Genomic DNA, 20,160 nt, shown 5'->3' with positions numbered 1-20,160 from the left:
ATCCCGAGATATTGACAATCTGCCTGGAAAAGCTTGAGCTCCAACCATACATATCCCATCAGCCTTTGAGGCCCACAGCTTCAGAGCTTTCTCTTCAGGGTTCATTCGGCTACTGCGATCTGTTGTCACTCCCAAGCTAGGTGATATACGTGAGGGCAAAAGCACACATTGCAGGTGCTTTCTCCCCTAGTGTTCCTTGAAGCCTCCAGATGAGCATAGCCTTATGAACACAGTGAGCCAGGCTTGGACTTGAGTGTCTCTCAAGATGCACTGACTGTACACGGTTCCTCTCTTCATCCCAGCTCTATTGTGCCCTTCTGGCTGACCCTAAAACCTCTCCTCTGTGGGAAGTCTCTGCAGCACCCAGGCATGCATAGGGCGAGAACATAGAATCATAGAATCACTCCAGTTGGAAGGGACTTCAGGAGGTCTCTAGTCTGATCTCCTGCTCAAAGTAGGGTCAACAATGAATTCAGACCAGGTTGCTCAGAGCTTGGTCCAGTCGGGTCTTGAAATCCTCCAAGGATGGAGATGTCACAACCTCACCAGGCAACATGTTCTACTGCTTGACTGTCATGATGAAAAGTTTTCTTCCATATATCAGGGCAGAACCTCCCCTGTTTCAGTTTATGATCACTGTCTCTTGCTTTCCTACCATGCACCTCAGTAAAGAGCTTGGCTCCATCTTCTTGATAATCACCTTGTAGGTACTGGAAAGCTGCTATTAGGCCCCCCTAAGCCTTCTGTTCTCTGGCTGAACTAGCCCAGCTCCCTCAGCCTCTCCTCACAGGGCATGTGCTCCAGCCGCCTGACCATCTGGGTGGCCCTCCATTGAACTCACCCCAGTTTATAAATGTCTTTCCTTTATTGGGGGACCCAAATATGGATGCAGTATTCTAGATGTGGTCTAAGAAGTACTGAGTAGAGGGGGATAATCACTTCCCTTGATCTACTGGCTATGCTCCTGTTAATACAGCCCAGGATGCTGTTAGCCGCCTTTGCTGCCAGGGCACACTGTTGGCTCATGTTTAGCCTACTGTCCACCAGGACTCCCAGGTCCTCTTCAGCAGAGCTGCTCCCCAAGCCAGTCAGTCCCTGTACCATTGCAAAGGGTTAGTTCATCCCAGGTGCAGGACTTTGCATTTGGCCTTGTTGAATTTCGTGAGGGTCCTGTTGGCCCATTCCTCCAGCCTGTCTGGGTCCCTCTGAATGGCAGCCCTGCCTTCAAGCATATTGACTGTACCCCCCCCCCCCCCCCGTTTTCTGTCTTCCACAAACTTGATGAGGCAACATTCTTTCTCCTCCTCCGAATCATTGATAAAGATATTAAATAGGATAGGACCCAGGATAGACCCTTGAGGTACTCCACTTGTAACCAACTTCCAGAGGGAGTACAAACCATTAATCACTACCCTTTGAGCCCAACAATCCAGCCAGGTTTTTACCTATCTAGTAGTCCACCCACCTAAACCATAAGATCCCAGCTTGGATACAAGGATGCTGTGGGGGTGGGGCAGAGAAGGTGACAGGGAGGGTTTCCTAAAGGGCTCAAAATGGCCTTCACACCTTCTTTTATCTCCCTTCTGCCCTCTACCAAGTCAAAGTTTGGCAGAACCCAGCCCAACCATAGGAGGGCTCAATTTCCCCCCCCCCCCCCCCCCCCCCGATGTTTGGTGGAGGAGGAGCCAGGTGAAAAAAATCCAGTGTGAACACTCACAGAAGTTGATGAGACAGCTCCTCCCAGCCTTTCCCCACATCTCCATGCCACCACCAAACCTCTGGTATCCTTCAGGGAACCTCCCACATCAGCATGGAAGAACATAAAAACTGCCCTCCTGGGTCAGACCAGTGGTCCAGGTAGCCCAGTACTGTCTGACAGTGGCAGTAGGAGAGGCTGTTTAGGGAGAACACACAAGCCTTGCCACTCTGTATGGTCCCATCCCCTCATACTCCCCCATCACCCACAATCATTGAGGTTGTTAGAGGGGACATCCCTGCCTAGTCTCTTTAGTATCACTTTATAGGCTTGTTGTCCAGGAATTGGCCTAGTCCCTTTTAACCCAGCTGATCATTCCACAACCTCCTGTACTTATTGAGCCCTAACCATGTGAGACTTCCCTTAGCAGCTGTGCAGGGGGGGGCATGGCGGCTTACAGAGTCTCTGCAGGGAGAATGATCATCCACTGGTCCCCTCTCTTCCTTGTCTGTCATCCAGGCTTCACAGTGCCCCTTGTAGAGGGTGCGGGGAGAGGCAGCTGTACAAATCTCATGCTCTTACAATTGATTATGACATAAATCTAGACATGTCCATCTTTAAACAGGAACAGGCAAATCTCTTTAATACCAGCTCTGCCTGGCTGAGCTCTTGCATGGATCTGGCACATTCCTGTTCAGGCTCAAACACTTGAACTGATGCTCTAATTCACTGAAGGAAGGGGACAGGAGATGGAACCAGAGAGCTGCAGACTGCTGAGGTCGAAGAGCCTTTAGTACCTTCAGCAGGGGTCAAATTTTGCTGAGCAAGAGCAGGTGAGCCATTTTCTTCTGCAGCTGGGAAATTCTGATGGGCCTTGATGTAACAACAGCAAGATGCCGGGGGGGTCACACCAGTACCAGCATGTGGGCACACAGAAGGATAGAGATTGGCTTTTCAGAAACTGTCACCTCCTGCCTCCCCCAGGAGGAGCTGGCCTCTCCAAGCTCTTGGGAAGAGACACAGAAAGGCATTTGTCTTGTGCTGGACATGTCTGAATATTCACTTGCTCGGTAAGATGAACTGTAGTTGAGCTCCGCAGTCTCTGGAAGAGAGGGCTGGTGTCAGGCAAGATGGCTGTAAGAAGGTACACAGAGCTAGACGAACTATCCTAAAGTGCATTGCTGAAGCCAAACGCTGCCTCTTGATGGGCCCCAGAACACAGTGCAAAGGTCCAAACCCTACTGTGGAAAGGTCAAGAGAAGGGATGGGCTTCAGTCATGGATTTTAAGACTGGAAGGACCTTTCTGGCCCAGGCTCAGAGACTCCTATGCCTGCATGGGAGAGAGGTTGGCACAGTGCCCTTGTGTTGGTAGGCCTTGTGGAAAAGCTGACCTAAAAGGCCAAGAAGAAATGTATTTTCCCCATTGATGTATAACATGGCTCCTGGGCCATTGTTTTTTCTTGCAGTTCCCTGAAGTACTGGAGATACTTGTTGCTTTCTCCCATTGGGTGTTCCCATCCCAAGATCACCTGGGAGATTTAGTTAATGAATCCCCACTATCACAGGACCTTAGGACATTGTCCATGTCCCAGATTTTTCTGCCTCACTCACTGCCATGTTACAATCTTCTGCTGCAGGCCTCAAGCTTGTCACTGGGTGTTGGGAAGGGCTTTGCGGGCATTTCTATGAAATGGAAATTCATATTTAGAGACATGCCACAAATGGTTGAATGCATCATTAAACCCCACCATGGCTGAACTGCAGGGTGAGGAGTCATTGGCCTGGAGGAAGAACCCACTGTAGCGCAGAGAACCCTCACAGATCCTCCTGATAGCAGGTCACAGGTGACATTACCCTATGGACTGAGAGGGCTGTGTGTATCGCATTGTGACTTCATGTTCCCTATCCTGGTCTGGGAGTGTGGTGGACAGATGAGTGAACTTTTGCCTTAAACATTTCTTGGTACGTAAGGTGCAAGCAAACCATAACCCCGAACAAGCCATCTGTTCCCGGCGGAAACAGGACTGAGCTGCTGCGACCCCTGAAACGGTCTCCCTGCGACCACTCAGGACACACCGAGCCTGCGCCGAACCAGGGCACGATCGGACAGAGACTTTGGGACCTGGACTGCAAATTACTGCCACTTAGCACAACTTTTATAAAACTTGCTTAGCATGAGTAGCTAAATTTGCTGAAGCCTTAGGCCGCACTCCCTAGTTCAGTGAGAAAGGGCCCCAGAGCTGGTGCAGACTGGAAAGATAAGGGAGTTACAAGCAGTTTGCATTCCTGTGTGTCACACTCCGGGAGGGAGGATGTCAAGGCTTTGAAGTGAGGCCTGCTTGGGCGCCAGGACCCTGGGAAACAAAGCCTCCCCTCACTGCTGAAACAGTGTTAATTAGGGGGGGTCTGGATTATATCCTCTTCTTCAGGACCTTGGAAGATAACACCTAATGTCACTGCTGGGGCAGTGCTAATTGCTGGAACAACACCTGTTGGTCAGGGCCCTGAGAAAGAAGGGCAGAACCCGAGGAATCAAAACACATCCGTCAGCAGAAACCGCAACAGTAAAGATAAGGGAGAAAAGCAGCCTGCCTGGGAACAACGATGAGACCCAATAGGGAGCAGGAGACCCCAGACCCAAAAATTACTATTGGTCTGAACTACCGTGTGAGGGGCGGGAAACTTAATTTGAAAAAGCTATAATTGCCCAGGGATTTCTTTGTTCGGGGTCCCTCTTCGGAGGCACCCAACTCGAGCTGTAACTACTGCACGCGTGTCATTACAATTTATTTATTTAATTTGCCTTGATTTGGCTCTGAACTTTTCAGTGGGAACCTAGGGTCGGACCCTGCTCGAGTTGTAATTACTGCACGCGCATCGCTAAAATTTACACCCAGGGTGAAGAGGACCAACGGGACGCCGCTGGATCCACGGGTGGTGATATCTCTTTCTCTCTCTCTCTCTCTCTCTCTCTCTTTCTCTCTTTCCTCCCCTTTGCCTTTCCCCACCTTTTCTCCCCACTCCGTGGAAAATAAAGTTAAAAGGTTGTACGATATTTGACCAGTTTTAACGTCTTAATCTCGTCCTTGGGATCGTAATGAACCCCCCCCCCCCCCGATATTGGATCAGGACAGGGAGCATGTGTGCACTGTGATGCATTATGTTGGAGCTCCTGACAGTATCTGCTTTGTCACCAAAATGAGCTTTCAGCAGCCAAACCAAGAGTGGTGGCCTGAGAGCAACTGAGCATTGTCACAAGCAAAACAGTCTCGACTCAGGGAATTTTTACTTAATTTAATTTATTGCTGATTGACACTAAATTCTGATCACTGATTTGGGTGTTGAGAAAAGGAGAACATAAACAATTAAGGGAACACTTAATAAACACCTTCCCTCCCCCCCCCCCCTTCCCCAGGCTCAACTTAAGCCAAACATCTACCCTCCCCCACCTTCCTAGTCTCAACTTCCTTTATGTTCACCACACGTTACACTCAGTCCTTCCCAATTCCTCCAGTGAGGCAACAGGCAGCGCAAGAGGTTGCGTCGTATGCATAACTGTTACCAGCTACTGCTCTGTGCTTATTGGTTTCTTTCTGCCACTCTGTGCTTCTTGCTGGCTTTCCTGCCACTCTGTTTCTTAAGTGTCCCTGCTCCGGCATGGGGTGCCCATGGGCCACAGTCTCTTTACTGGTGTACTTGCTCCAGCATGGGTCCTGCATGGGCTGCAGTCCTCTAAAAGGTGTACCTCCTTTGTCATGGAGCGCCTCCTTCCAAGAGTGCATCTCCAGCCATCTCTTCAGCAGTCTCCTCAGTGGCATCTCCTCAAGAACTTCTCCTTCTAATGGGTGTCACTCTTTCTTAAATATATTTGAACAGGGGTGCTCTGTGCTCCTCTGATTGGCTGAAGTTTTGGTGCACAATGGGTTGTTTACATTGGTTCCAGAGATAGCTGGAAGCAGTTTTGACTGGCACATGGCAGTTCATGTTCTCCTCCCACACAGGTCACCACTGCAGCCTGCTCCTACTGAAACCTTGCAACTTATGCCCAATTCAATCACTTCTTGTCTACTCCAGTGACCCTAAGCAGAAAACTACCTTTGTCTTAAGCCCTAATTGCCCTGTGTGCCTCTTTTCCCCAGACAGATGGTAAGGAGAGAACAGGCATGTCAAAGAAGTCAGCAGAGAATCTGAGCAGATAAAACAACCACCTTCAAGAGCCCAGGGCCCAGACCAGGTCCCACAACCTGGAGAGAATTGGGGGGAGAGTTTCCTGCCCACCATGCAGCAGGAGCCAGCTTTCCAGGTGGCAAATGGAGCATCTTCCCTCCACCCCCCCACCCCCGCAGCATTGCACTCCTGCTCATCATGGTCTGGAGAGCTATGATGCTGGTTTTGTTTCCAAGTTGGTCTCAACCCTGTGTCAATGCTGAGCTTCCCCCCCCCGTGGTGGTGGCTGTGAGCCTTGGAATATGATAGGTGGACTTAGTTAAATAATCCTGTGCTAAGCACTGAGACAGGAAATCAATACAGCTTGTCCATCAGCCCTCAGTGCTGTTGCCACAATGAAATTCACTGAGGAGGGCAAACATTGCTTTGGCCTCATTCTGATGTGTGTAGAAAACCAGCCATGGTCCAGAGAGGTGGCCTGGGTGGGGAGCCCTGTTCTCACTGGGTAACCTGCTCATTTTGAGAGACAGCCTGCCCCCCCCTCCCCCCCCCCCCCCCCTGATTTTTACACCTTGGGCCTCTCCACACTTTGTCATGAGTTGACATGATTCCCTGGTACATGTGGTAGGCAAAAAATAGCTGAAATTGTGAATGCTGACAGGCGATAGATAAGTGTATGCATGTGGGGGGGCTCGAATGTCTGAAACTGAACTTTTGAACTCTCAAGCACAAGCCTGCTACTTGCTAGCTACAACTGGTATGGGCTGACTGTAAATTTTGATAACAGCTGGACTAAACAAAAGTGGCACGTCCTGAATCCTCCATTTACTAAAGAGACATGAGACAGAACCACCAATTAGGATGCTGTTCATATGTTGTGCTTCTGCACATAGACTATCTAGACTGGGAAAACTGGGGGCTTATAGGCCTGGAAGGATGAAGGTGAAGATCCTGGATGGAGGAAAGATCCTGGAAGTGGCAGAACTTCGTGGGGAAAAATGCTGGGGGATGCCCAGGGACCTTGGCCAGTAACACCTGAGACTGGTAACTGCAACCAGCTGCACAGCACAGACCCAAAACGACTTTCTGCTTGACCTTTCGGGCCCAGCAGCAATTTCCCTGATGGGGAGGGAAGTTGAGACCCTAGTGAACATAATGCCATAGAAGGAAGGTTTTTGGGGGGGGGGGGTCACGAGTGAGGGAGTGTGTGAAATAATCAAGTACAGTAAAAGCTCTGATCTTGTTGGTTCTTAAACCCCAATATCCAGATCCACTAAGGGTTGTCATTTACGCTGTCTCACCCATGACAGTATGAAGCTTTGGCAAACCTGAAGCAGCTCAGTGTTTTGAGTTCCAGAAGCTCCTGGTTCTATCCAGCAGTGGTCTTCTCCCTGGCTAATGGGCCTGGTAAAACTGGGATGTAACACAACTGTTTGTCATAGCTGAGTGAATCAAAGGGATTCCCATTCTTGGGAGCATGGTGTAGCAGAGCTCTAGAAGGAGTCGGGGTGGGGGGGGGGGGAGGAGACTTTGGCCAGTGATAGGCTTTGCTGGAAGATGTCAATGTGGGGGACAGAGGGAAGCATGCCAGCAGGAAGAGAAGCTGGTGCTGTTAGAGGATATACATGTGATATTCCTGAATATCCTCCACTCCCACCCAGAGGTGCTGGCAATGGCAGAAATGATTGCTCTCCCCAGTTAATCATCTACCTGGATCTGCTTCCATTTCCTTGAATCCTTGCTTCCATTTCCTTGAATCCTTGATGCAACATGACTTACAGTACTAGAAAGAACACCCAAAACTGGCAGTCACTTGCCCAACCCCATGCAACCAGAAGACATGGTTGCAGAATACATTTAAAGAGACAGATCCCATGGTGGAGAAATTGTGCTGCTCTTCCACTGTTCTTCCACGCTTGATGCCCAAAGAAAGGATTCCTGAATTCCTGCAGCTCCCAATGAAGGCATCAGATAATCTCTCTCCAGGATGCTAGTCTCCCACCCATCAGTACTGGTGTGGGCCCTGGTAAAGCCATTGCTGTCTTGAGATCCTTCAGGCAAAAAGCCCAAGGGCTGCTTCAAGGCCTTTCTGCAGGTAGCCTGCATGGTTTCTGCCTTTGGATGAAAGCCATTCAAGATGGAGTCTGGTGAGCATAGCAAAAAAGGCCCAGGGATTCCTTTCGTCATCCTTTTGCTTTGGTCCAGTTGTTTCCTAGGGAGATTTCAGTGAATAAGGGAACTGCCTGGGCCATAGTTGTGAGGTAGCTAATGGCTGGGGGCCTCAGGACTCCTCAAGCATTGGCTCTAGCTCCTGCATTGCTGGTTGGAGGAGCCTTGGATTTCTGGTCTTTGCCTCCACCCCAGCACAGTAGGTGAAGCAGTAGCACCAGGCAAAGACCTAGCACATGTTCCCTCTCCCCCTAAGATGATGCTGGAACCAGGACAGTGCAACTTCAGGCACCTTGAGCTGATTTTAGCCCATTTTCAGCTCTGCTCTGTCCTCCCAGCAATGCTGGCTGATTTGCATGGCGTGACCACGTTTTGCCTGGACCAAGGGCCTGGAGGAGGGGTGTATGCGCAGAGTTCTGATTCACATTCATTTATGAAGTGAGGGCAAGCTCTGACAAAGCTGTGCTCCAGTGGCTGTTGCATAATAACACTTGCAGTAAACAAACTTCCATTTTGCTATTATTTCAGGTATTTGCTTCATCTGGGCAGATTGGACTCAATCAGGAAGTCACAAGACGTAAGTGTTTGGTCAGAGCATAGAGTCCTCCAGGTAAGACAGACCTTTTACTTTCACCACAGCCATTCACAAGGAGGTAGCAGTATCTCAATTTGACAGCTGGGGAAACTGAGGCATGGGGCAGTGACTTGCTGGGTCAACCTGGTGGTGTTTAGTCTTTCAGACTTGGAGGGGAGGAGAGGTTGGGGGGGGGGGTACCTGTTGTATCCCTTGTGCAAAGAATGAGCAAGGAGCTGGGCAATCCATCTAGTCATGGGCCTGATAGATGGAGCAGCCATGCCTTAGAACCTCTGCCCAAAGGTTTATAGCCAGGTGATGAAAAAATGAGGTAGCTCAGCAGATGAGGGCAAAGTATTTACAGGTTTGAGTCATATAGGTAAGGATGATAACTCAGCCCTGCTCAGAAGGGAGTAAATGGAAGACGCTAAGAGTTAGATGGCCTTGGGTCACAAAATGCAGTGGCAAATGTATTGGTGCCCATTTCTGTCAGGCTTGACCTTGCCCTTCCTGAAACAGCCAGTATTTCCCCACTACCTGCTAGGCTGCAGCACTGTCTGCCCATTATTTTAAAGGAGAACATCAGCGAAAAGGTCCTTTCTCCCTCCACCTTGTTTATTTGAGAGTGTTTTAAAACCAAATGAGTCACTTTGTAAAAATCACTTTGAAAAGCCACAGGCTGAAGCCAGATATTAAAAACAATAACCAATTGCCTGATTATTCCTCTCAGACTGCTAACAACTGACATCGTTTCTCGATGGGTTTCATTTGCTTAAGCCCACAGAAAACTGTGCATGGTTCAATGAAAACTGAATATCACTCTCCCAAGAGCTCATGAAAACTTTCACAAAGGTTGGTAACTTTTCCCTCTGAGAAGCTTTTCAGCAGCAGGGACTGAGCCTGGGCTGAAACTTGTTTCCAGCAGGGAATGAATAGCACACCGACCTCTTCAACAAAGGTGGTGAAAGTTCAGGTCTTCTCTTTGGCAAACAAAGACCCTATAACCACCCCGATATCTGCTGGAGGGACAACACAGCAGGGCACAAGCAATCCAGGAGGTGTCTGGAGTGCATTGAGGACAACTTCCTAACACAGGTGATCAAGGAGCTGACAAGGGGAGATGCTCTGCTGGACCTGATACTTCCAAACAAGGAAGGACTGGCCAGGGATGTGAAAGTTGGGGGCAGCCTTGGCTGCAGTGACCATGAGATAGTGGAGTTGAGGATCCTGCAAGGAGGGAGCAGGGCAAAAAGCAGAATCACAACCCTGGACTTCAGGAGAGCAGACTTTTACCTCTTCAGGGACCTGCTTGGAAGAATCCCAAGGGAGACAGCCCTGGAGAGAAGAGAGGTCCAGGAGAGCTGGTTGATAGTCAAGGACCACCTCCTTCAAGCTCAAGAATGGTCCATCCTGGTGAGCAGGAAATCAAGGAAAGGTGCCAGGAGGCCTGCACAGGTGAACAAGGAGCTCCTGATTAAGCTCAAACATAAAAAGGAAGCGTACAAGAGCTGGAAGCAAGGACAAGGGACCCAGGAGGAATACAGAGACATTGCCCGAGTGTGCAGGAATGGAGTTAGGAAAGTCAAAGCCCATCTGGAGCTGGCTGATGTCATTGCGAGGCCACTCTCAATTACCTTTGAAAGGTCATGGTGATCAGGAGAGGTTCCTGAAGACTGGAAGAGAGCAAACATCACTCCTATCTTCAAGAAGGGAAAGAAGGCAGATCCAGGGAACTACAGGCCAGTCAGCCTCACTTTGATCCCTGGGAAGGTGATGGAGCAAATAATCCTGGAAACCATTTCCAAGTACAATAAGGACAAGAAGGTGATCAGGAGTAGTCAGCATGGATTTACGAAGGGGAAATCATGCCTGACCAATCTGACAGCCTTCTACAATGAGATGACTGGCTCAGTGGATGAGGGGAGAGCAGTGAATGTTGTTTAGCTCAACTTTAGCAAGGTTTTCTGTTAGGAATTGCCAAATCCAGTAGGCTGATAGAGGTGAGGCTGCTGCAGCTCCTGTCCCCAGGTCCAGCCAGTAGTGAGGCTGAGCATGTATTCCCAATAGGCACACATGCACACACTACATATATACATATATACGTGGCCAGCCACATAGATCAACACAGACAGAAAACACAAGCAAGCACAAACGGCACCAACAGCCTCATCTTTTCCCCTTCTTTAGCTGATCAGGATGAAAGCCTTTTAGTGGAAAATATATGCATATATATATATACACATACATATACAATATGGATCCCTCCAATGGCTGGTCTTAGACACTCAGTCTATCTAGTAGATAGATCCAGCCCCTGGATCCCCTGGTCTCCCAATTGCCTCATGCACAGACACATACACACACCAGGTCTCTCCACAAGCTGGTTCAGAACTATGGCCTTACCAGTAGCCGACATGTTCTCTCTGGTAGCCAACTCTCAGACTCTCTGGTCTCTCCAGTATCTGGCCCAGACTTACAGCTGTTCCAATACTTGGCTCCAAAGCCTCTTATCCTACTTGACAGCTAGTCTGGCTTGATGTTTGCTAGCAATTGCACACTGACATACACATACAACATGCATGCAGTCCATGTCTCTCCAGTTGCTGGCACCCCAGACACATGGGCCTCTGTGACCTGTGGCCCTCACTCCAGTGGCTGGCACTTAGCCCTCCATACACGCACGCACACACAGAATAGAGAGCCCCTCACCCAGGAAAATAGTTAGAAATGGAGTCTAATGAGAAGACAGGCCAGACTGCGCTCATCAGGCACGAGGCATGGCCAGACAAGCATACTGACCAGCAGCCTCTTTACATGCAACTGGCTCCTTTTATCCCTTTATCCTTGTTTCCTCATGCTTGTTCCTCCCCAATCCACCTTGATCTCTCCCTTTCCCTGCCTTTGGTCTTGCCCCTAAACATCCCATAATGTTTTTTACGTTTCCACAATCCACTTAGAACACCCCATAATTCCTATTCGTTCCACAAATCCTCTTCCCCTGTATCCCATAATAAGTCACATATGCCTTTAGGCAATCGTCCCCTTTTGTTTGAAAAGTATCCCAGTGGGAGTTTCCCTGTTTCTTACCAAGGATGGTGCACTAATTGTTCCCCTTGGGTGGACTTAGGGAATAGCAGATTCCATGTGCTCTGGTTTCAAGGACTAGCTTACTAGGTTCCTCCATTTATCATTGTTCTTCTAATCTTCACTGGGTCTCTGTGTTTAGACTATTTTATAAACATTAAGCCAACAATTATTGTTACATTTTTCAAATCTGCACTTATTTCAAAGCATACATGAAGGGAAAGAGTAGGAAAGAAAGTTGAAGTAAATAACAGACATTTTCACAGCCTTATTGCAGTTTGTAAAATGCATCAACTACAAGTAAGCAACTCACTGCTCCAACAGTTGAGAGATTAACATACAGCTCTAGACAGACAGGTGGGAGGTGGCACAAGGTCAGGACTACCAGATTACTGATTTCTCAGTTCCAACATTTCTGCATAATCAGAGTTTGTCATTTATCCTATTCAACAGGCATATGAAACATGTACCAATCATCTCTCAAGTAGGTAGGTGCTGAGCTGGCAGGACTGAGATAGAGTAGCTTCTGCAGTGCTTCCAGCCATCAGCAACTGAAATATAGCATGGGACTTCTCCTCACAAGGGGAAGCAAACAGTAGCCAGAAGGCTACATGGCAGGACAATGCACTCTAAGAATGCCCTTTACACCAGGGGGGACCAAATTTCTGTTCTGCTACATATTGCATCTCTCACTTGGAGAAGTTATTTATGACTTGGTGGAAAGGGAGCTGGACATGCACTCTTAGTCTGCTACCTCAGTGGGATTATTTACCTCAGGTGAAATGGGCAAGGGAAGATTTTTCCTTCAAAAGCCTTTTGAAGGTCTATGATCACCCATATGTATAAATGCCAGCCCTCACATTAAAATGACTTAATCCCAACTACTTAAACATTGGGGTGCCACTGCACCAAACAACTACCTGCCTGCATCTATGAAGGAAAGTTGCAAATGAAGGCAACAACACTTAGAGATTTATTATTGTATTAAAAAGGATAAAAACATATATTAAACCACTATTTTAATTACATTCCCTATTCATAAATAACTGTTTGCTCTCACAGAATTATTTAAGATCATGTGTCTAAGAAGACATATATATATATTTGTTTGTTTGTTTTTTGACTACCCCAAGAAACCATGTATGAAAAATGCAGAGTTGGGTGACCACACAGAGCCACAGGGACTTACATGCTAAGCAGCTCCTTCCCAGGTCCACCAGGAAAATGCACCAGCCTCAGCATTTTGTTGGGTTACAGTGTTCCTCAGAGGTGTTTCTCAGGGTAGCAAGAGAACAAAATGTCACCAGTCCTTTACTGATGAGAAGTTGATTTTGTTTAAGCCTCAGAGGCAGATCTTTGGATTTGAAAATATTTTTCATTTACAGAGAAGCTCTGGGAAGGTATCTGTTCTCCTTGCATTTAAACAGTATTTCTTTCTTTAAAATAGAAGCACAGTTCTACGGGCATACAATAGCATGAGTACCATACACAGAAGTCTTGTACGTGACTTGGCAGAGAACCCACGCATCTGAAACAAGAGGCAGCCACTCTCCATCACAGGTTCAAGAGCTGAATTCTGGGAAGGAATTTGGTGCATCTCTCCTCTGCCACCCACAGGAAAAAGGGTGGAGACTGCAGCATTATAGGGTCTGCACAGCCACTGGATAGAGAAGTGACAAGTGTTCTGCTCCTCTGATGGGCAGCTTTTTTGTGGTGTAGTAGTGGATGACTTTGGGAACGCTGTCAAAGGGAGGGCTGTTCTGACCCAGGATGTATTTCTCTTTGGATTTCATCAGTTTCATGTGCATAAAGCCTTGGCTGCTCCTGCAAGGAAAGCAAAAAGTTAGTACACGCAAGCAGGAGGGCAGCATCAGGACAGGCTTTTCTCTATGCTGCAGGGAAACATAGGATAACAATGCAAGAGGTGCTTTTATATGGCTTAGTCACAGTTCAAGAGCATGGCTGCATTCCCCTCTGCCAACAACCTGATGGAAAGGGAAGCTACAGCTAGATTTTGTTTTCACCACCTACGCTCTGTGACATTTCAGCCTTTTCCTGCAGGGCAAGTCCTAGGCTGCCTTGTACTGGAGCCAAGCCAGTGGCTAGTCAGAGGACACCCCACCCCCTCCACCCCCTATTTTCCCCTTCCACTTTGGCCAGCCCCCTACCTCAGTGCTAGCTGGGGACATGGGCTGGGGCCTTTAAGAGTCCCAACCAAGTCTCTCTTCTCAGCAACTTATACAGGCTGAAAGGCTCACTGGGGTGAGGCAAGATCTTCACCATTGCAAGAGACTCCTCAGGGCAAGCAATACCCAACCCAGCCCTGGCAGCAACTGCCCAGAATGGTCCAATGTTTCTAGAGACCCAGTGCCTATAGTCAGGAGAACTTCCCTGAGCTTCAGATGAGCCCAGTCCTAAGAGCAACAGCACAGCAACTTTCACAGAGCAGAGAAATGCTCCTCTCTTGCTGCAGCTTTTAAAATAGCAAGGAAGAAAGAGGCACAGAGCACAAGCAAAATGCTATGGTTATGAATTCATGCCAGAACAGTTGTTGCCTTTTCAGTAACCAGCTGCCCTGAGATATCTGGTTGGACAATATACGGGTCATTGACCTTGCAATAGGTAACTTTGGGAGGTTCCCATTAAGAGAAGGAAGCATCTCCTCTTGCTCACAACAGGCCAACCTTTCAGGCCACATGTCCTCTTATGGAAGCGCATGAGGGCCATATGAAACACAATGAGACCCAGGAATTATAAACAGATACCTCATGGAATTCAAAGACAAATGCAAAATCCTGCACCTGGGCTGAAACAATCCCAATGCACTGATACAGGCTGGGGAGCAGCTCTGCAGAAAATAATCTGGGGGTCCTGGTGGACAAGTTGAATATGAGTCAGCAGTGTGCCCTTGTGGCAAAGGAGGCCAACAGTATCTTGGGCCATATTACCAAGAGTGTAGCCAGCAGGTCGAGGGAAATTATTATTCCCCTCTAATTGGCATTGGTGAGATAATGTCTGGAGTATTGTGTCCAGTTTTGGGCTCCCTAGTACAATAGAAATGTTGGCAAACTGGAGTAAATCCAGTGGAGGGCCACCATGATTGTTGGGGGCTGGAGCACATGACATAAGGAGAGGCTGAGAGAGATGGGCAAAGGGAGATCTGGTTACAGTCATCCACTACCTAAAGGGGGGGTTATAGGGAAGACAGAGCCGGACTCCTCTCAAAGGTGCACGGCGAAAGGACAAGACACAAAGGGCACAAGTTGCAGCAAGGACATTCCAGTGGGACATAAAAGTTCTTCCCTCTGTGACTGGTGCAGCCCTGGGACAGGTGCCCAGAAAGGTGGTGGGATTCCCATTCTTGGAGATGGTCAAAACGTGACTGGACAAGGCCCTGAGCAACTTGATCTAGCTTTGGGGTTAGCCTGTTGGCGCAATAGGAATTCCTAAGACAGTGGTTTTCTTCTTTAAAAGCAAGCTTTGCTTACTCGCTAATTTGCTCTAACTGATCAAGGCCTAAGTACTGAACAGGATTGGCTGGAAATATATAAATCTAATTGCTATTCACTATCCCCTCTCTCTCTGGGCCAAGGTCATCTTGAGTCAAAAAAAGGTCAGGCTATAGTTAAACTGAAAGCTCTTCAAAAAATGTTTTATATGACTTTGGGGATATCCTCTCTTAAGAGGTCTCCAGAAAAGTTTCCAAAGGAAATTTTGATGCAAGTAGTAAACTTACTGCAAGGGGAAGGTGGGGGACACCTCTCTTTACATGCCAAGGAAAAATGCCATAATGCCATCTTAGCTATAACTAATGGCAAGGGCCCCAGTCCATCCTGCGAGATATTCTGCTATGAAGTCAGCAATCAGGACATCCCCTTAATTTTAAAGGGAAGGAAAACACACTATCATAATCAGATGGGAAGAGAGAATAAAAGTACAGTGTGGAGGAATAACGTACAGTATTCAGCAAGCAGATTATACAGAAAAACTGAACACAATTTATCTTAATCATAAGTATGGCCACTACAATAATTTCCTTTGCCTTTGTGGAAAATAGGGGCAATATACCTCAAAACAAAAGGTCTCTGGGGAACAATCATCATAAGACAAACATCTGAAAAAGGCTGATACCTGACAACACTCCAAGGGGACTTAAAAGAATAGGACAGCATCACAAAGCCATGGGTCTTGGGGCCCACCATCTGTACCCTATGCAACCCTTTTATCACCAGCTTCAGCTTCCATGTCAATGAATTTACTGAAGTCACCATCAACAGAAGGAAATAGTTAAAACTGCAGTCATCTTCAGAGCCAGTGGCCAGATGCCAGCATATGTCCATACACTCCAACATCAGTCAGGAAGTGCTTTGTGACACCTAAAAAGTCACTTCCTGGAAACACAGGCCACACACTGTACCCAGAGTTGCAGAGCTGTGCAGACCATGTCAGAGCAGCATCTAAGGAAAGGATCCAGTTTGACACAGAATAATTCAGGTTGTAAGGGATCCCTAGAGGTCGCTAGTACAACCCCTGCTTAAAGCATTGCCAGAACCAGAAGCCAGAACAGAGCCTTAAAAAAGCAGAGGATCCAACCAGCTACAGAATTATTTACAGAGAACAGCTGCCCATCTTTGCATGGTGACACCAAACAACTCCATAGCTATGATAAAGTTCTTATACCATAAAAGATTTTTTTAAAGTTAGTCAAACAACTGACAAATCTGCAAGGTCATAATGACAATAAGTTATGGGTGACAGGTAGGAATTGTGTACTGCATTCTTATTAACTAACACCATCAGTAAATATTGTGTATGTTTATACTGGGCTACCAGACACACTGTGGCACCTAGTGCTGTTTCACATGCCATAAATGCATGATTAAAATAATCTAAAAGTGATACTTTTATGCCAGAGCATCTGTTCTGAACCTCATTATTATAGTGCACATATTGAATATGTACTGACAGCAACATCCAAAAGCATTCATCTTTATAGATCTCCTCTCATACCCACGCAAGCCCACAAGTACATTTGAGTCTGCCTGCTAGGGAAAAATTGAGTAAAGCCTGGTTTTATCATCCTGTGCTGTCACTCCAGATGCCAGCCCCACCAGGCAGAGGGGCACTGGAATGGTGCAGTGACACACGGTTACGCGTCTGGCAATTGTAGAACGGGCACAATAAAGAGCTTATTTGGTTGGTGTTACTAAATACACTGCAGTGAGGCATCCACATGCAGCTACACCCACAGACATGTCAGTAGCCTGATGCCTACACTTTCTTTACATTTTCTTCCTGTAACTTCAAGAAAAACATCTTACAATCTCCTATTGTCTCTGATCAAAATTAATTGCCTGCTGGTGGCATTGGCCAATATCTTAGGCTTGCACAAACTAGCCCTGAGCCCTCCACGGGTTCCTTTCTGCCAACAGAAGTAACTTGACTTGGTGGAATCACTACCAAAAATTGGTTTACACACAGACTGAACACAACCTGAAGGAGGGGGTGGCTGGTTACCACCAATGTCTGTAGCTAGCTCCCCCTACCGCCACCCCCCCCCCCAACCTTGTTTTAAGCACTTCTATATTAGCACTGTATCTCTGTCTGTGTGGAAAAGGGAGGGGAAACCAACAGTCTCATGTACATAGAACAAAGATGAAGCATTGGCAACAGTGCAGAGCCATCTGAACACTAGGAGCTACACACAGATTTCTGAGCCCATTCACTGAAGTCAACAAGCCTGTCTCTCCACCAGGAATCTTAAGATCTCCCTCAGCAACAAACAAGGGAAGAGACAGGGTTACTAAGCTAGAAATCCACTAGGACACAGACAAAGTACTCCAGAAAAAGCATGACAGTCACCTGGCCTCATAGTCATACGGGATTTTACTCCACTACTGGTCGGAAAGGTACTGAGAAAAGTACAAGTTGACAGCAATGCCCAGGGATGGGATTACAGGGAAAATGCAAAACACAAAATGAAGGAAACAGGAGGGAGGTCCAGCAAGATAAACACTAATGAGGATATGAGACTACATGGCAATGAAATTAATGAAGACAAAGAGATTACTCACTGAACCTGGAGTCAGGGCTGCCTAGGTGCAAATGAACATCAAACTTAAATTTTACATTTCATAGGTTGTAAGGCTTGAAGTATACTTAAATCATCAGAAGGGCCAACAGGACACATTTAAATGTTTTCAGGCAGTCAGAAGCATTACAACAGAAAATGCATAGAGCTCAATAGAGCTGGATCACATTTCTAAAGAAGGTGTGTTCCAGTTAAAGGTGGACCTCTATTGCAGAGATCATACCAATATAAACAGGGGAATTGGTATCAGTATCAGTGCCAGGGCTTAAGAAAAACATGCTGTAAGATCAAATCCTATGACTGGGTAACAGATGCGCTTCTATTCAACACAAACAGGGATATAAAACCAGTTTGAAATCTATGATTTCCAGTCTGATTTAGCCTAATGGTCTACTTGGTGTCTCATTTCTAGGGGCCTGAAAAAGTTATGAATGTCTCCTCTTTGCACATGCACTTTTGGAGCCATTTTTGAAAGCATTAGCATTTTCCCCAGAGGTAACACATGCCTCTAGCACAGTGCTGAGAAGATGCAGCATAAAAGTTGAACTGCCTTGGGAGTAATGCTGAAATACAGTGCAACTGAATATACATAACAGGACTAATTTCCACAACTATCCCTTTCCTGGAAGGAGGGAAGGGAGAGGACAATCCTCTTTACATACATCCATTACCAAGGTCAAGGGGCTTCTTGTTCTCCTGCATACTCACATAGCCTGCTTGTGACATGTTGGAACCCTAGAACTGCCTCTGCTGGAAACACAAAGTAAACATATGGTTGAGTGGACATTTGTCATGTACCATGCTCTGAGTGAGGTGGGGCAAGTTAAAAGCAGCACCAAAGAAACTGGGATAAGGCTCACTTGATCTCTTTCAGCCTTGATCCTGTAATTTTTACTGACAGAAAACTGTACCAATATCTCCCACTCATACTACAGTAAACCACACAATCTTTCACCTAGAAGGTTCTTAGATCTTTTACAAACCCCTCCCCCCCTTGTAAAAGGCTCAAAAACCAAAGACAAGCAATATAGGTGCCTATTCAGAACTGAAACAGAGCAGAAGCATTTTAAATCAAAAGCCAAAAGGTAAAAGAAAAACCCAAGCATATTTTAAGTACCACCAAACAAAGAATGAAAAAAAATCTTTTAGCATCCTGGGAGTTTAAAATCCGAATCTAACAACTGTCACTAGACAGCATCCAGGCCAACAGTCTAAGATTCCTCTAGGTGCTTTACTGTGTTTAACTAGTGCAACAAACTTGCTTATTTTCTTTTCTTGTACCAGAAGTTCTGGTTTTAAGTTTCATTTACCATATTTTACTGACATGTACTTACTTAAGCGAAAGAGAATAGTCGCATTTGTTCGTTTGACTATTTCTTACAAGGTAGCTACATTCTTTATATAACCGTAACAGATTTTCAGCATCCGTCCTACTGATTGCTCCATGATACCACCTAGGACAAAATCAGGGAGAAAACACACATGTATTCAAAACTCACACTACTTTCATTACTTCATTTATTTAAATTATGAACTAGTTAACACTTTAAGGATAGCATCTTAAGGATATCATAAAGATTTAAAAAACCCACACTGCTTGCATTATCTAACACTTGTTACAGCTTGAGAAGGCTTGTAGATCCTTTTGGATGAAAGGTAAAGCTTAAATCAAGACATACATGACAATGTTAGTAGAACGTATATGCAAATTCCCATCCAGTAGAACATATTACAATTTCTAATTTGAGGACACTAGGAGATCTCTAACACATACACTTATTCTACGTCCCCCATCCAATAAAGAAAACATCAATATTTTAACTGAACTGAACTATTGGCATACATATGTTTATTTGGGAGCAAAACTGAACAAAAACAAAATCTCATTTGAAGCATAGGGACAGTTAAAATTGGGAGAAATTTGCAATAAAAATTGAAATAAAGAAGAAAAGCAATAGAGAAGTCTATTTTAGCTCTTCCCAGTGAAAAAAACAAAGACACTTTTTATATACAGGGCTGTAAATGTAGTGTGTGGGGGGAGGTGTTCTTCCTTAAACTGGCCACGTAAGAAAAGAGTCTCCTCAGGATTTACTGCACTGTATCTGGGATTAAAACCTTGCAATCCAGGAACAAATGCTTCATAGGACAGCAGATCTTCCCCCCTCCCCCAGCAACTTTCCCCAGCTGCATAATATGCCTGGCACTGCACTGTGCTAATCACATCTCTGAGGGACACCCCCTCAGCAATTGTCAGCTGCACTCTGACACACAAGATAACATTACCCCACCTGCTTAGTCAGAACGCCTAAGTCAGAAACACTATCTGTCCTTCAGCACCAGGAACAGTGACAGGCCTTTTGCAAAAGAGTTTCCTTCTA

General features: G+C 46.5%; 1 protein-coding gene and 1 long non-coding RNA gene across 4 annotated transcripts in view; one reads left to right on the top strand and one right to left on the bottom strand.

Annotated features, from left to right (window-relative positions):
• The first annotated feature begins 1,670 nt into the window (after window positions 1–1,670).
• On the top strand, window positions 1,671–16,590 carry LOC135324220 (uncharacterized). Of its 2 annotated transcripts, none has more exons than XR_010385575.1 (2): window positions 1,671–4,631; window positions 8,562–16,590. It is a non-coding gene; the product is annotated as an uncharacterized LOC135324220 (long non-coding RNA). The 2 variants fall into 2 exon arrangements; XR_010385574.1 differs by having other exon boundaries at window positions 1,671–4,634.
• The window catches only part of LOC135324219 (SH2 domain-containing adapter protein B-like), a 103,016-nt gene continuing 93,751 nt past the window's right edge, over window positions 10,896–20,160 (bottom strand). The window contains exons 7-8 of one of the 2 annotated variants that reach the window (XM_064499993.1): window positions 19,117–19,236; window positions 10,896–13,515 (exon numbers count right to left, since the gene is read on the bottom strand). In XM_064499993.1, coding sequence (XP_064356063.1) covers window positions 13,332–13,515; window positions 19,117–19,236 — 304 coding nt within the window. In that variant the 3' untranslated portion in view covers window positions 10,896–13,331. The remainder of the gene's footprint in view (window positions 13,516–19,116; window positions 19,237–20,160) is intronic. The other variant, XM_064499994.1, reaches the window with a different exon arrangement.

The sequence above is a fragment of the Dromaius novaehollandiae genome, chromosome W, assembly GCF_036370855.1.
Source record: "Dromaius novaehollandiae isolate bDroNov1 chromosome W, bDroNov1.hap1, whole genome shotgun sequence".
NCBI lineage: Eukaryota > Metazoa > Chordata > Aves > Casuariiformes > Dromaiidae > Dromaius > Dromaius novaehollandiae.
This window is presented reverse-complemented; position numbering and strand designations above follow the sequence as displayed.